The sequence below is a fragment of the Bombina bombina genome, chromosome 6, assembly GCF_027579735.1.
Source record: "Bombina bombina isolate aBomBom1 chromosome 6, aBomBom1.pri, whole genome shotgun sequence".
NCBI classification, from domain to species: domain Eukaryota; kingdom Metazoa; phylum Chordata; class Amphibia; order Anura; family Bombinatoridae; genus Bombina; species Bombina bombina.
In genome coordinates, this window is record NC_069504.1 from 438,443,563 (window position 1) to 438,460,980 (window position 17,418).

Genomic DNA, 17,418 nt, shown 5'->3' on the forward strand with positions numbered 1-17,418 from the left:
AATTACAAAAGTAATGTTGGGTTTAATGTCCCTATAACAAGATCATTTTTATGACCAATAAAATACGGCTTTGTAGTAAATATTTGCAGTATCACAATAAATCAATCATGGGAATGTATGTGTAAGATGAAAAAAAGGAAATGTTTTACAATGAACATTTAAAGAGCTATAAAAATCTAACAAAAGAACTGACATTTTTATAGTCTGATAACAATGCAAGAGTGAATACTGACCTTCTTTACAGATTTAGCACCAATATGTTTATCTGCCACATTTTACAAAATACTTTGCTAAGAAGCACTGCTTTGTAAACACAGGTCATGTCACCTTATTTTTTAAGTATATAAATATACTCTGTGCCAAAGTAAATAAATGTTTGCAGAGCAAATAGATTTTATTTAATGAATAAGATGTCAGGGCTGGAAAACACATTTTCCTTGTATACTGAAATCTGTGCACATCTGTTAAACTAAGCAGCTTATAAATTGGCAAATTGGATAATTAATTTTGCAGTGTAAATAAAGGTCTATAATTAAAAAAAAATGTTTTAACCCTTTCCTGACGGGGTTAAAGTGTCTACATCGGAACAACTGTTCCAATGTAGACAAATTGAAATCTTGCGATCGTGCAAATGATCGCGAGATTTCAATTATTGGATCGGGTCTGGGGGGCGTCCCTATAACCCTAGGAATGCCCTCCAGACTGCGATCAAATCTGAGAAGCACAGTAGGCTTCAGGCTTCCATTGGCTATGACGTTCTATTCCGTCATAATGGCTTTAAAGCCCAGTGTAATTATGACGGAATAGAACGGCATAACGGCGTTAAAAGGTTAAATAAGGTTAAAACATCAAGTTAGGTTTATGAAGCAGCTCACTACTCTGTCAGTTTAACACCATGAATGAGTACATTTGTTAAAATTTTCTACAGGGGCAATTTTATTGCAAAATTCAATACATTTAGCATTTAGGAAGATTATTTTGATGTTAAATAATATTATGATCTATATCAATTATTAATTCACTAAGTTCTAATATGCTAAATGTAATAAAATGAATACTACAACAGTAGTTATTTCTCTTGATAGCTTTTTAAAGGGACACTAAAGTCAAAATTAAACTTTCATGATTCAGATAGAGCATTTGGTTTTAAGCAACCTTTCAATATACTTCCATTAACAAATTGTACACAATCTTTTATATGCACACTTTCTAAGGCACCAGCTACTACTAAGCTTGAGCAAAACATCAATGTATAAATATGAGTTTTTGATTGGCTGATGGCTGTCACATGGTAGAAGGTGATGGCAAATTGAAGTCATTTTTAAAATTTGTCAGAAAAAAAAATCTACTACTCATTTAAAATTCAGAGTAAAAGCTACTGCCTTGTGTTTATTATACACTTGGTTATTCAATTGTACTATGTGCAATGGTCCTTTTACAAACATTTTCTGCAGTAATAGATTATGCCTCCTAATTTTGTACTGATAATTTCATTAATTAAATTCCTACATTTCTACCCTTTTAGAATTGTGATCTAAAAATCTGCATGGATGGAAACCAATATTTGTAAATAAAATATGTATATGAATCCCTAGTCATTAAAGGGAGTGTAAACAGCTTGAGATTTTACTATAAAAAACTTTAGTTACAAATAGTAAGACAACTTTGCACTTTACTTTTATTATTTATTTAGCCTCCCATTCCATGTAATTTAGCTGAACTGATAAAGCACACAGCAGATTTATTAAAGTTAAACCTGCTACATATCATTCTTTAATTAATTTGATGCTAACAAAACAATTGTGGTGGGTAGAGATTGGTTATTGGAAAACAATTGCAGAAGACATGATGTTAATTTGTTTAAAAATTGTTTAGACTTGGCTGATATGCTATTCTATAGAAAGACAACCTACATATCTTGTAATTACAAGCTTTTTACTGTGCTGTTAAATGCACAATTTTTGTATGTAATAATAAAAATGCATATCATCCAATGTGTTTACCACAAGTTGCTGTATTCAGCATTTAATTTACCTTGGAATATGCAGATGCTTGCCTCAGGATATCAAGCCCAGAATCTGACATTAAATCTCCTCTTTCTGGTGCTTTGCCTAGAAAATTTGGAAATATATGAACTTAATATAATGTAAATATAAATGTAGCTAATATTTTGCCATTCCAGTTATGGTCAAGTCTAGCAAGTCTAGTTTTAAGAATTTGCATGGTTCAATGCAGTTTTATATGTTTTATATACAGTTTTATATACAGTTTTATAACATTTATATGAATCAATCAGTTGGTAGTAAATGTCCATATATTAAAAATAATAACAAAAATAAACTAAAGTGATAGCACATTTTTCTCATTATATCCAATTAATACCTGAAAGACTACATCTCATACATCATTTAAAAATAAATATTTCACATTTGAATTTGGACGAGTAATGCAGGGTTTATAAAGTGAGAACACAGAAAATGTAGTTAAACTTTAAATATAAATATAACTAATTATATAATACTTATTAATGCAAAGCAAAAAAGCAAAACCCAAAACCTTTGTAAACTAACTTTTTTTTTTGTATATTCTGACAACATTTCCTGTAACAATCCAAAAAGAATTGAGTGCAGGATGCACAACCCCAAACCTGCAACCCTCATAAACCATTATTGCTTGATTAGTGTAGGAGCTCATTTATATCCTATAATTGGCCAAAAGCAAAGGACATAAAAAGCTTTTCAATGGGTATGCTCATAAAGTGCAAATAAAACCTTTTTGTGGGCAAAGCAGGGCTATATACTATCTCTCTATATAAAAAAAATAAAAAAATTATACTCTATATTAAAGAATAAAAAAGTTTATCAAAAGGACTTGGACTAAAAACTTTATTAACACAAGTGAGAAAAAGCATTATGCTTGCCAAAAGGCACACATTTTTTAAAGATTAAAGATATTTCAGACATTTTGAGTTCAGAGAAATTCTTATTAAAATAGATCAATCAACAACAATATATGTAAAGCTATTGATCCACTACAGCAAATAAAATCTACATTTTTATGGAGTTTTCCTCTGTGTTTTTGTGTAAAATGACAGAATCCTCCTAATTTGCTTTGTGCTAGGCACAAAAGGAAAGGTGTTCTCAAACTATATCCAAATATTCCACCTAGCACATGCTTTTTGCTTAAAACAAAGACATAAAGTAATTTAAAACACAATTCACAAATGATAAATGTAAAACTTCTAGGAATGTCATTTTTAGCTGTGAAGATGTTTTTAGTGTGAATAAAAGGACAGATATTGAAAGCTTTTTGAGAAAATACATAAATACTGTATTGAGAAATTTCACAAGTGGGAAATTATTATTATTATTAATATTATCAGGTATTTGTAGAGCGCCAACAGATTCTGCAGCGCTTTAAACATAGTCCCAAGGAAATCATAATGAAATTCTAATATTCACATTTTGATGCAAATTATTTACAATAATAGTGATATATATATATATATATATATATATATAACTAAAAGCCTTTAGATCTCCCAATAATGGGGTTTGTCACAATAGTTTATAAGTAAAACAAAGCAGATACTAAAATATCTTATAATGCCACACTTTAAAAATACTATTCAGACAGCAATTGTCATCTAAAATGTGTTTTGAAGTAAAATTATACCTTCATTTGAATTCAACCAGTAGACATAGTACAGATGCTCCACACTTTAGTAAACTCATAACAGGTGCCAAATTCCACATATTTATCGTAGCTCTGGAACATTTAGAGATCAAATAGCTATCTATTGCCATATTGGCGTGAGTTAGCAAACTTACTTATGTGCTATATCTAAAACAGAATACTTGAAAATATTTGCTCCTTTTGCATAATATGTCATTCAGAATAAAACAAAACAAAAATAAATATGTATGCATGGTTTTTGGATTTTAGTGAATATCAATAACCTGAAAAATATGTCAGAGAATAGTTTGTTAAATAAAACAGTTTACAATGTTATAAATATACCTGGTGGTAGGAGCACAGTGTTAATAGCATGAATAACACCATTTGTTGCCATTATATCTGCATCAGAAACAGGTTCTTTGTTGACATTTAGTGTGGCATTTTTCTGCAATACATAGTAAATATAATTTGTCATCAAATCAAATATCAATAACATTCCAAAATCAATCTTATTTGCTACACAGATATTTAATAAAGGTAATTATAACAAACATAGAGTAGGTAATCCTCAGCATCTTCCTCCTTTCTCGTCCTTAGTGAATAATTATTAATGTTTATTTTTAAATCACAATAATATTCTGTGAAGGTGACATGAGAGACACATTGACAATTAAGACTTATTAGTTTATACTGTAAATGTTATATGTCATAAGTATTTATTTGATGTCCTTATAGTTTTAAAGTTGAGGGTAATGAGGCAGAAAGACACAGGGATGTATCCCCCATATTTGGATTATTAATAAATGTTATTAAAGATGAAAAGTTATAGACCCAACATGATTATTTTGAGAACAGTAAATACTGAATTTTAGTTTGTTGTATACTAACAGATACCAAGTCATTCAAAGTTGAGGCCTAGAATTAAAAAAATAATTATTATTAATTATAACACTTAGGCAGAAAGGAGAGTCCAATGGTTAATTTAAAGGGACACTGTAGTCAAAAAACAAAGTACAATATTTGAAAAAATAATTACCTACATAGTGTTTTTGTAATATATATGTGTTACATTTTTTGCAGTTAAAGTTGTGAATCGATAGTATTGTTTCTTCTCAACACAGCTCCACTTCCTAACCAGCTGTAGCCCATGTATAGAGCGATCAGGCAGCACTAGCTGTGCACATTGTATGCAGTCGTGCACCATAGAAAGTGACAGTTTTCTTACTTTAGCAGAAATAAAACCTGTCATGGCAGCTTCTGCTTCATTTTTTATGTCCCTACACTTTATTTCTGCTTTGTTTTTGTCTTTGAAGTGTGCAGTATACTTTGCACATCTAATACTATTACAGCCAAACAATAAATAAAGCAGAAGCTGCCCCCCTGCCCTCATAGACACGCTGTGTGGTTGATTACAATTCCTGCACAGCCTGAGTTACCTTGGCAACAAACTAGTCTCTACAGTGAGGGCAGCTGAAACTTACATTTCTTAAACTTCTCCATTACAAGTTGTTTTAGCTGCCTAAACTAACTTTCCATAACAAGTTTTACTTCTGCTAAAGTAAGACAGAAAACTGCTACTTTCTATGCTGCACACAATACACTGTGCACAGCTAGTACTTCCACAGCCAGGGGTGCCTGAGTAGTTGTCTCTATACATGTACTACAGTTGGTTAGGGAGTCTAGGGCCTAGATTTGGAGTTCGGCGGTAAAAGGGCTGTTAACGCTCCGCGGGCTTTTTTCTGGCCGCACCATAAATTTAACTCTGGTATCGAGAGTTTAAACAAATGCTGCGTTAGGCTCCAAAAAAGGAGTGTAGAGCATTTTTACCGCAAATGCAACTCTCGATACCAGAGTTGCTTACGGACGCGGCCGGCCTCAAAAACGTGCTCGTGCACGATTCTCCCATAGGAAACAATGGGGCTGTTTGAGCTAAAAAAAACCTAACACCTGCAAAAAAGCAGCGTTCAGCTCCTAACGCAGCCCCATTGTTTCCTATGGGGAAACACTTCCTACGTCTGCACCTAACACTCTAACATGTACCCCGAGTCTAAACACCCCTAGCCTTACACTTATTAACCCCTAATCTGCCGCCCCCGCTATCGCTGACACCTGCATATTTTTTTTAACCCCTAATCTGCCGCTCCGTAAACCGCCGCAACCTACGTTATCCCTATGTACCCCTAATCTGCTGCCCTAACATCGCCGACCCCTATATTATATTTATTAACCCCTAATCTGCCCCCCTCAACGTCGCCGACACCTGCCTACACTTATTAACTCCTAATCTGCCGAGCGGACCTGAGCGCTACTATAATAAAGTTATTAACCCCTAATCCGCCTCACTAACCCTATCATAAATAGTATTAACCCCTAATCTGCCCTCCCTAACATCGCCGACACCTACCTTCAATTATTAACCCCTAATCTGCCGAGCAGACCTCACCGCTACTATAATAAATGTATTAACCCCTAAAGCTAAGTCTAACCCTAACACTAACACCCCCCCTAAATTAAATATAATTTTAATCTAACGAAATAAATTAACTCTTATTAAATAACTTATTCCTATTTAAAGCTAAATACTTACCTGTAAAATAAACCCTAATATAGCTACAATATAAATTATAATTATATTATAGCTATTTTAGGATTAATATTTATTTTACAGGCAACTTTGTAATTATTTTAACCAGGTACAATAGCTATTAAATAGTTACCTAGTTAAAATAATAACAAATTTACCTGTAAAATAAATCCTAACCTAAGATATAATTAAACCTAACACTACCCTATCAATAAATTAATTAAATAAACTACCTACAATTAACCTAACACTACACTATCAATAAATTAATTAAACACAATTGCTACAAATAAATACAATTAAATAAACTAGCTAAAGTACAAAAAATAAAAAAGAACTAAGTTACAAAAAATAATAAAATATTTACAAACATAAGAAAAATATTACAACAATTTTAAACTAATTACACCTACTCTAAGCCCCCTAATAAAATAACAAAGCCCCCCAAAATAAAAAATTCCCTACCCTATTCTAAATTACAAAAGTTCAAAGCTCTTTTACCTTACCAGCCCTGAACAGGGCCCTTTGCGGGGCATGCCCCAAGGATTTCAGCTCTTTTGCCTGTAAAAAAAAACATACCATACCCCCCCCCAACATTACAACCCACCACCCACATACCCCTAATCTAACCCAAACCCCCCTTAAATAAACCTAACACTAAGCCCCTGAAGATCTTCCTACCTTGTCTTCACCATACCAGGTTCACCAATCCGTCCTGGCTCCAACATCTTCATCCAACCCAAGCGGGGGTTGGCGATCCATCATCCGGTGCTGAAGAGGTCCAGAAGAGGCTCCAAAGTCTTCCTCCTATCCGGCAAGAAGAGGACATCCGGACCGGCAAACATCTTCTCCAAGCGGCATCTTCAATCTTCTTCCATCCGGTGCGGAGCGGGTCCATCTTGAAGCAGGCGACGCGGATCCATCCTCTTCTTCCGTTGTCTCCCGACGAATGACGGTTCCTTTAAGGGACGTCATCCAAGATGGCGTCCCTCGAATTCCGATTGGCTGATAGGATTCTATCAGCCAATCGGAATTAAGGTAGGAATTTTCTGATTGGCTGATGGAATCAGCCAATCAGAATCAAGTTCAATCCGATTGGCTGATCCAATCAGCCAATCAGATTGAGCTCGCATTCTATTGGCTGATCGGAACAGCCAATAGAATGCGAGCTCAATCTGATTGGCTGATTGGATCAGCCAATCGGATTGAACTTGATTCTGATTGGCTGATTCCATCAGCCAATCAGAAAATTCCTACCTTAATTCCGATTGGCTGATAGAATCCTATCAGCCAATCGGAATTCGAGGGACGCCATCTTGGATGACGTCCCTTAAAGGAACAGTCATTCATCGGGAGACAACGGAAGAAGAGGATGGATCCGCGTTGCCTGCTTCAAGATGGACCCGCTCCGCACCGGATGGAAGAAGATTGAAGATACCGCTTGGAGAAGATGTTTGCCGGTCCGGATGTCCTCTTCTTGCCGGATAGGAGGAAGACTTTGGAGCCTCTTCTGGACCTCTTCAGCACCGGATGATGGATCGCCAACCCCCGCTTGGGTTGGATGAAGATGTTGGAGCCAGGACGGATCGGTGAACCTGGTATGGTGAAGACAAGGTAGGAAGATCTTCAGGGGCTTAGTGTTAGGTTTATTTAAGGGGGGTTTGGGTTAGATTAGGGGTATGTGGGTGGTGGGTTGTAATGTTGGGGGGGGGGTATGGTATGTTTTTTTTTACAGGCAAAAGAGCTGAAATTCTTGGGGCATGCCCCGCAAAGGGCCCTGTTCAGGGCTGGTAAGGTAAAAGAGCTTGTAACTTTTTTAATTTAGAATAGGGTAGGGAATTTTTTATTTTGGGGGGCTTTGTTATTTTATTAGGGGGCTTAGAGTAGGTGTAATTAGTTTAAAATTGTTGTAATATTTTTCTTATGTTTGTAAATATTTTATTATTTTTTGCAACTTAGTTCTTTTTTATTTTTTGTACTTTAGCTAGTTTATTTAATTGTATTTATTTGTAGCAATTGTGTTTAATTAATTTATTGATAGTGTAGTGTTAGGTTAATTGTAGGTAATTGTAGGTAGTTTATTTAATTAATTTATTGATAGGGTAGTGTTAGGTTTAATTATATCTTAGGTTAGGATTTATTTTACAGGTAAATTTGTTATTATTTTAACTAGGTAGCTATTAAATAGTTCTTAACTATTTAATAGCTATTGTACCTAGTTAAAATAAATACCAAGTTGCCTGTAAAATAAATATTAATCCTAAAATAGCTATAATATAATTATAATTTATAGTGTAGCTATATTAGGATTTATTTTACAGGTAAGTATTTAGCTTTAAATAGGAATAATTTATTTAATAAGAGTTAATTAATTTCGTTAGATTTAAATTATATTTAACTTAGGGGGGTGTTAGTGTTAGGGTTAGACTTAGCTTTAGGGGTTAATCAATTTATTAGAATAGCGGTGAGCTCCGGTCGTCAGATTAGGGGTTAATAATTGAAGTTAGGTGTCGGCGATGTTAGGGAGGGCAGATTAGGGGTTAATACTATTTATGATAGGGTTAGTGAGGCAGATTAGGGGTTAATAACTTTATTATAGTAGCGCTCAGGTCCGCTCGGCAGATTAGGGGTTAATAAGTGTAGGCAGGTGTCGGCGACGTTGAGGGGGGCAGATTAGGGGTTAATAAATATAATATAGGGGTCGGCGGTGTTAGGGGTAGCAGATTAGGGGTACATAAGGATAACGTAGGTGGCGGCGCTTTGCGGTCGGAAGATTAGGGGTTAATTATTTTAAGTAGCTGGCGGCGACGTTGTGGGGGGCAGGTTAGGGGTTAATAAATGTAATACAGGGGTCGGCGGGGTTAGGGGCAGCAGATTAGGGGTACATAAGTATAACGTAGGTGGCGGTCGGCAGATTAGGGGTTAAAAATTTAAATCGAGTGGCGGCGATGTGGGGGGAGCTCGGTTTAGGGGTACATAGGTAGTTTATGGGTGTTAGTGTACTTTAGGGTACAGTAGTTAAGAGCTTTATGAACCGGCATTAGCCAGAAAGCTCTTAACTCCTGCTATTTTCAGGCGGCTGGAATTTTGTCGTTAGAGCTCTAACGCTCACTTCAGAAACGACTCTAAATACCAGCGTTAGAAAGATCCCATTGAAAAGATAGGATACGCAAATGGCGTAGGGGGATCTGCGGTATGGAAAAGTCGCGGCTGAAAAGTGAGCGTTAGACCCTTTAATCACTGACTCCAAATACCAGCGGGGGGCCAAAACCAGCGTTAGGAGCCTCTAACGCTGGTTTTGACGGCTACCGCCGAACTCCAAATCTAGGCCTTTGAAAATAATACTATAGTGTCATACAGCTCATAACAGGAAATGACAATACAGGCAAGTTCACTCTCAATTTTAACATTAGCTGCAACATTTGAATACCTAATAAATACAAAAATGCTAATTAAAGTGATGTAAACTCTCTCCTTTTAAAATCAAATCAGGAATGCTAGTGATATTTTAGATGGAGTTTAATTCATCAGATGTAATGAAGTTGCATTATAACTTACTTTTTAATATAGATATAAAATTCAAATACCCCGTACTCCGCTGCCCACTTCAAAAGTAAATTTTTCTGTGAGCTAACAGTCTGAATTGTTCTCCAATCAGCACTCTAGCTACAACAAAAGTGCCATATGGGGAGAGCGCTGATTGGAGAACAATTCAAAGTGTTCGCTAACAGAAAAAGTGACTTTGAAGTGGGCAGCGGAGCGCTGGTTATTTGAAATGTATATCTGTATTAAAAAGTAAGTTATATTGCATCTTCTTAACAACTGACAAATGAAACTCCATCTAAAATATCACTAACATTCCGGATCTGATTTTAAAAAGGGGAGAGTTTACCATCTCTTTGTATTTTTTTTTTTTCAAACATACATGTTTTCCGTTTACAGTGTCCCTTTAATGAAAGGAAATCCTAACCTAAAAAGAGTTAACTCCAAAAACAATCTACTAGTTGTAGATCTTGGGTAACTTGGGTTCATTTCTCACATATTGAATCAGTATGAATTATATAAACACTAGTGTGCGTAAAATTATTATTGAATTTAATTAGTGTTTTTCTAAAACAATTTAAATACATATTAATCTCTTAAAATGTCTATGTGTAGCACGGTTTTTTAATGATAGGAAGATTAGGTTAAAGCTGTTTATTTTGATATTAAAGCTAACATAAAGTGCTAGTCTGGGTATTAATGATCAATTGGCTAATAAAGAAACCTCCCACAACTCAATTTATCTGACAGTAACATGCCCTACAAACATGAAAACAAAAAGTTTCCCTTTCCTCAGCAAAGGAACATCAGTTATCCAAAAACAAATACATTTTAAAATGTCCTCTTTTAGACGAAAAAAAAAAGGAATATGATTAATTTAATGTGTCTCCGTTTGACAGACAAAAAATCTGACATTTGTGAGTAAAAGGATGTAAGCAATTATTCTTTGTCACTATAATTAGGTTGCAGACTGATATATTTTGCTCAGTTATTAGCATAGCACAATACTCTACTTCTAGACAGCATTTTGACAGCAAAACCTAGATATTATCACATTCACTGATGACAATAAACTATAATGTGGATTTCAAAACTGCAAAGGGCTTTTAGCAGAAAACAAATTATGAGATATGAATCAGAAAAGGTATTGTTGATGTTACATTAATTGCTTTTTTTTAAAGATTTATAAATAAAAATATTTTGCAATATTTGGAACACAAGGTGAAAACATAAATTTAAATCACAAAGATATGTGGGCACAGGTTAGTCAGTGATTACTTTCCAGAGCATTGTGTATTTTTTGCACTTCACAATGACTTTAATTTTATTTTAATACCAACATTATCTGAACTCCATTGCTAAAAATAATGGTCAATATACTGTAACCTATAGTGAAGGCTAGAGTACAAGAGGCTGGATCAATTAAAACATTTCTGTAACCTCAATACAAATGTGATTCCCAAGGAGTGCTGCCCACTAAGCTACCAATGATACCCATTGCAATATAAATAGATTTACCTGATTTTACTGTAAAATACCTGTGAGAAAGAGTGCTACCAATATGGTGACATTTAACTGACCCAGCAACATTTTACACAATTTTTTCTTATATCAGACAACAAGCCCTAGTACATTTGTTCCTTACTGGTCTTATCATCGGACACTAAGAAAATGGATGCTTCAGGCTTTTTCAAGGGGAGTAGTCATGAACTGCTCTTTGTTTACAAAACCTTGTAAACTAGCAAACAAGAAGACTGTGTTAAATTAATTTTATATAGACCTTTTGCAGATATATTCATACTGCAACAGGAGAAAGCTGTGTTATTTTTTTAACATTATTTTAAAGTGACATTAAAATCTGATTTTTGTGTCACAAATTGTGCTTGTGTCGCAATCCCTACAGAATTTACCTTTTGTACTATGTATGGGGTGTGTGACAGGCAGTCATTTTTACACAAAAGCAATAGGTGTTTATACCATACCTTTAACATAGCCCAGCGCATGTTCATGAACGTGAATTGTTAAGTATGCCCCGTACACAGCGAGCAGAGCATACTTACCAATCAGCGTACATGTTGAAAAAAATGTATGTGTGCTTTCATATTGGATTCTTATTGCTGTGATATTACACTAATGGATGTGATATATGTTGTCTTCTCTTTCATACATCTCAGCCTTGAAACTTTGATTGTACATGTACTTGTTTAATTGAAGTAACTTTAAGGAGTTATGGGACTCAGCAGCGAGCTAGTGTTTTTCTCTTAAAATTTTAAAAAGAAATGTGTGAAAATCCAAGATGTTTTTGACACAGAGCAAGGCTGTTGAAAGGATTTCAGTTTGTGATAAGAAAATAAATAGAAAAACATATTAAAAAACAGATTTCCTAATGGTCTAGAATTAAAAACGCAAACTCAAAATATTTGATGGTTATTCAATTCCATTTAATGGTTTCTAATGACTTCCCATACACAATGCAATGAGAACAGTCACAAACCATATTCCAATCCATTAAAAAACTCTTATGTTTGGGGTTTTTGAATGATTATTTGAGGAAAGTATGTTATACATTACACTCTTGAAATTATTAGTATTTTGAGAGGCTTATTTTGCCCAACTGATATATTTACAAATTATTATTAACGTTTCAAACACTTTTCATGCTGTGTTTAACAGACATGTTTATTCCTGGTTTCATAAAAAATTTAAATAAAATAAAAATATAGCTGTATATGTTTACACAATCCAAATATAGGACATTTTGTTACCTAACTAACGGCTAGATTTAGAGTTTTGTCGGTAACGACCCGCGTAGCTAACGCTGGCTTTTTTCTGGCCGCACCTTTAAAATAACTCTGGTATTGAGAGTCCACAGAATGGCTGCTTTAGGCTCCAAAAAAGGAGCGTAGAGCATATTTAACGCAACTTCAACTCTCGATACCAGAGTTGCTTATGGACGCGGCCAGCCTCAAAAACGTGCTCGTGCACGATTCCCCCATAGGAAACAATGGGGCTGTTTGAGCTGAAAAAAAACCTAACACCTGCAAAAAAACCGCGTTCAGCTCCTAACGCAGCCCCATTGTTTGCTATGGGGAAACACTTCCTACGTCTGCACCTAACACTCTAACATGTACCCCGAGTCTAAACACCCCTAACCTTACACTTATTAACCCCTAATCTGCTGCCCCCGCTATCGCTGACCCCTGCATATTATTATTAACCCCTAATCTGCCGCTCCGTAAACCGCCGCTACTTACATTATTGATATGTACCCCTAATCTGCTGTCCCTAACACTGACGACCCCTATATTATATTTATTAACCCCTAATCTGCCCCCCACAATGTCGCCTCCACCTGCCTACACTTATTAACCCCTAATCTGCCGAGCGGACCGCACCGCTATTATAATAAAGTTATTAACCCCTAATCCGCCTCACTAACCCAATAATAAATAGTATTAACCCCTAATCTGCCCTCCCTAACATCGCCGACACCTAACTTCAAACATTAACCCCTAATCTGCCGACTGGAGCTCACCGCTATTCTAATAAATGTATTAACCCCTAAAGCTAAGTCTAACACTAACACCCCCCTAAGTTAAATTTAATTTAAATCTAACGAAATAAATTAACTCTTATTAAATAAATTTTTCCTATTTAAAGCTAAATACTTACCTGTAAAATAAATCCTAATATAGCTACAATATAAATTATAAATATATTATAGCTATTTTAGGATTTATTTTTATTTTACAGGTAACTTTGTATTTATTTTAACCAGGTACAATAGCTGTTAAATAGTTAAGAACTATTTAATAGCTAAAATAGTTAAATAATTACAAAATTAGCTGTAAAATAAATCCTAACCTAAGTTACAATTAAACCTAACACTACACTATAAATAAATTAATTAAATAAAATACCTACAATTAAACCTAACACTACACTATCAATACATTAATTAAATACAATATCTACAAATAACTACAATGAAATAAACTAACTAAAGTACAAAAAATAAAAAAGAACTAAGTTACAAAAAATAAAAAAATATTTACAAACATCAGAAAAATATTACAACAATTTTAAACTAATTACACCTACTCTAAGCCCCCTAATAAAATAACAAAGCCCCCCAAAATAAAAAAATGCCCTACCCTATTCTAAATTACTAAAGTTCAAAGCTCTTTTACCTTACCAGCCCTGAACAGGGCCCTTTGCGGGGCATGCTCCAAAGAATTCAGCTCTTTTGCCTGTAAAAAAAAACATACAATACCCCCCCCCCCAACATTACAACCCACCATCCACATACCCCTAATCTAACCCAAACCCCCCTTAAATAAACCTAACACTAAGCCCCTGAAGATCTTCCTACCTTGTCTTCACCATACCAGGTTCACCGATCGATCCAGAAGAGCTCCTCCGATGTCCTGATCCAAGCCCAAGCAGGGGGCTGAAGAGGTCCATGATCCGGCTGAAGTCATCATCCAAGCGGGAGCTGAAGAGGTCCATGATCCGGCTGAAGTCATCATCCAAGAGGGAGCTGAAGAGGTCCATGATCCGGCTGAAGTCTTCTATCAACGGCATCTTCAATCTTCTTTCTTCCGGAGCCATCATCTTCCAGCCGATGCGGAACATCCTCTTCTCCCGACGCCTACTCGCCGAATGACGGTTCCTTTAAATGACGTCATCCAAAATGGCGTCCATAGAATTCCGATTGGCTTATAGGATTTTATCAGCCAATCGGAATTAAGGTAGGAAAATTCTGATTGGCTGATGGAATCAACCAATCAGAATCAAGTTCAATCCGATTGGCTCCCGCTTGGATGATGACTTCAGCCGGATCATGGACCTCTTCAGCTCCCGCTTGGATGATGACTTCAGCCGGATCATGGACCTCTTCAGCCCCCTGCTTGGGCTTGGATCAGGACATCGGAGGAGCTCTTCTGGATCGATCGGTGAACCTGGTATGGTGAAGACAAGGTAGGAAGATCTTCAGGGGCTTAGTGTTAGGTTTATTTAAGGGGGGTTTGAGTTAGATTAGGGGTATGTTGGTGGTGGGTTGTAATGTTGGGGGGGGTATTGTAGTTTTTTTTTTACAGGCAAAAGAGCTGAATTTCTTGGGGCATGCCCCGCAAAGGGCCCTGTTCAGCTTTGAACTTTAGTAATTTAGAATAGGGTAGGGCATTTTTTTATTTTGGGGGCTTAGAGTAGGTGTAATTAGTTTAAAATTGTTGTAATATTTTTCTGATGTTTGTAAATATTTTTTTAATTTTTGGAACTTAGTTCTTTTTTATTTTTTGTACTTTAGTTAGTTTATTTCATTGTATTTATTTGTAGATATTGTATTTATTAATGTATTGATAGTGTAGTGTTAGGTTTAATTGTAGGTAATTGTAGGTATTTTATTTAATTAATTTATTGATAGTGTAGTGTTAGGTTTAATCGTAACTTAGGTTAGGATTTATTTTACAGCTAATTTTGTAATTATTTTAACTATTTTAGCTATTGTACCTGGTTAAAATAAATACAAAGTTACCTGTAAAATAAATATAAATCCTAAAATAGCTATAATATAAATATAATTTATATTGTAGCTATATTAGGATTTATTTTACAGGTAAGTATTTAGCTTTAAATAGGAATAATTTATTTAATAAGAGTTCATTTATTTTGTTAGATTTAAATTATATTTAACTTAGGGGGGTGTTAGTGTTAGGGTTAGACTTAGCTTTAGGGGTTAATACATTTATTAGAATAGCGGTGAGCTCCAGTCGGCAGATTAGGGGTTAATGATTGAAGTTAGGTGTCGGCGATGTTAGGGAGGGCAGATTAGGGGTTAATACTATTTATTATAGGGTTAGTGAGGCGGATTAGGGGTTAATAAGTGTAGGCAGGTGGAGGCAACGTTGTGGGGGGCAGGTTAGGGGTTAATAAATATAATATAGGGGTCAGCGGTGTTAGGGGCAGCAGATTAGGGGTACATAAGGATAACGTAGGTGGCGGTCGGCAGATTAGGGGTTAAAAAAATTTAATCGAGTGTTGGCGATGTGGGGGGGACTCGGTTTAGGGGTGTATAGGTAGTTTATGGGTGTTAGTGTACTTTAGGGCACAGTAGTTAAGAGCTTTATGAACCGGCGTTAGCCCAGAAAGCTCTTAACTACTGACTTTTTTCTGCGGCTGGAGTTTTGTCGTTAGAATTCTAACGCTCACTTCAGCCACGACTCTAAATACCGGAGTTAGAAAGATCCCATTGAAAAGATAGAATACGCAATTGACGTAAGGGGATCTGCGGTATGGAAAAGTCGCGGCTGAAAAGTGAGCGTTAGACCCTTTTTTGACTGACTCCAAATACCGGCGGTAGCCTAAAACCAGCGTTAGGAGCCTCTAACGCTGGTTTTCACAGCTACCGCCAAACTCCAAATCTAGGCCTAAATCTTTCGACCTACCTGCCTATAATGGATTGGAATGACATATAAAAGGTACCCAAAAACACAGACACAAGTTAAATATGAAGCTCCTGACCATCAAACTCTAAATTTGAATTGGAATGAATGGGAGTCTGTCATTACGTGCTTATCATTTTGAATACGGCATTGTTTAAAAGAGCAAAGCACTGTACAATTGGATTCCCTTTATGGGTTTGCCCTTTCCAATGCCAGCTGCAGAACATTAACCTGTATGGGAATATGCTAATTTTTTGTATTTAAAAAAAGCTGTTTTTGCTTATTGTAAACTCAACTAATTGTTCTCAAGAACATGCTAGTTTAAATATACTGAGCCTTCAGGAGCTAGAGCAGACTTCCTATTTTATCTCTCTCACACACAAAGCCCATCTTTCTTTATTTATGTCGCTCACCTGAATGTGCAGTTTTCAGTACATTTAATGCTATTCTGCTGGTATACAAAGTAATTGGGAAAATATTAAAGGCACAATGTACTCAGGCAAGTAGCTTATAAGTGTTCATTGAATTCCAAGCACTGGAAATGCCCACTAGGGGGTTAATTTTCTGCTGCAGACACTTGTTTACATTACTGTTCTATGGAGAAAACTGAAGTATCAGTATATGTGGTTTCAACGGACAAAAACATCTATTTCAAAAGACAAAATTAAAGTTATTATACACATTCAGTAAAAAAAAATACTAATCGGGAACACTTTCAGCAGAATAAAGGAAATATGTATGTTTCCATAAAAACAAGTTAATTGCAATTTTAAAAAAAATACTTACAGAGGTGGTTTCAAGTCTTTCTCCCTGTAATGACTTCAATCTTACAAGTTGACTAACTGCTCCACTGACAATGATCTCATCCACAATATGATATTTCAAAATGTTGGAAAGTTCTTTGGCATTACCTGTAGGGAATATCATTAGCCTAAATTAGCATGAAAGGTCACCAAGTTTAGTAGCTGCTATACCACATTAAAAGGAAATGTATCATTAGTGTTTTTCCTTGTGACAAGTAACATATGTGTCTGCAGTAACAGTTTAGGTGTAGATTTTATTGTAAGGCTGAAATCAAGAATACGTGTTTGAACAATAACTTGCAGCTAGTAGGCTTTTCATGATTTAGAAAGAGCATGCAATTTTAAGCAACGTTCTAATTTACTCCTA

General features: G+C 35.4%; 1 protein-coding gene across 1 annotated transcript in view; it reads right to left on the reverse strand.

The window, feature by feature from the left end:
* The window catches only part of TGFBI (transforming growth factor beta induced), a 110,719-nt gene that overhangs the window by 3,137 nt on the left and 90,164 nt on the right, over positions 1 to 17,418 (reverse strand). The window contains exons 13-15 of the mRNA XM_053717197.1: positions 17,035 to 17,159; positions 4,021 to 4,123; positions 2,035 to 2,111 (exon numbers count right to left, since the gene is read on the reverse strand). Coding sequence (XP_053573172.1) covers positions 2,035 to 2,111; positions 4,021 to 4,123; positions 17,035 to 17,159 — 305 coding nt within the window. The remainder of the gene's footprint in view (positions 1 to 2,034; positions 2,112 to 4,020; positions 4,124 to 17,034; positions 17,160 to 17,418) is intronic.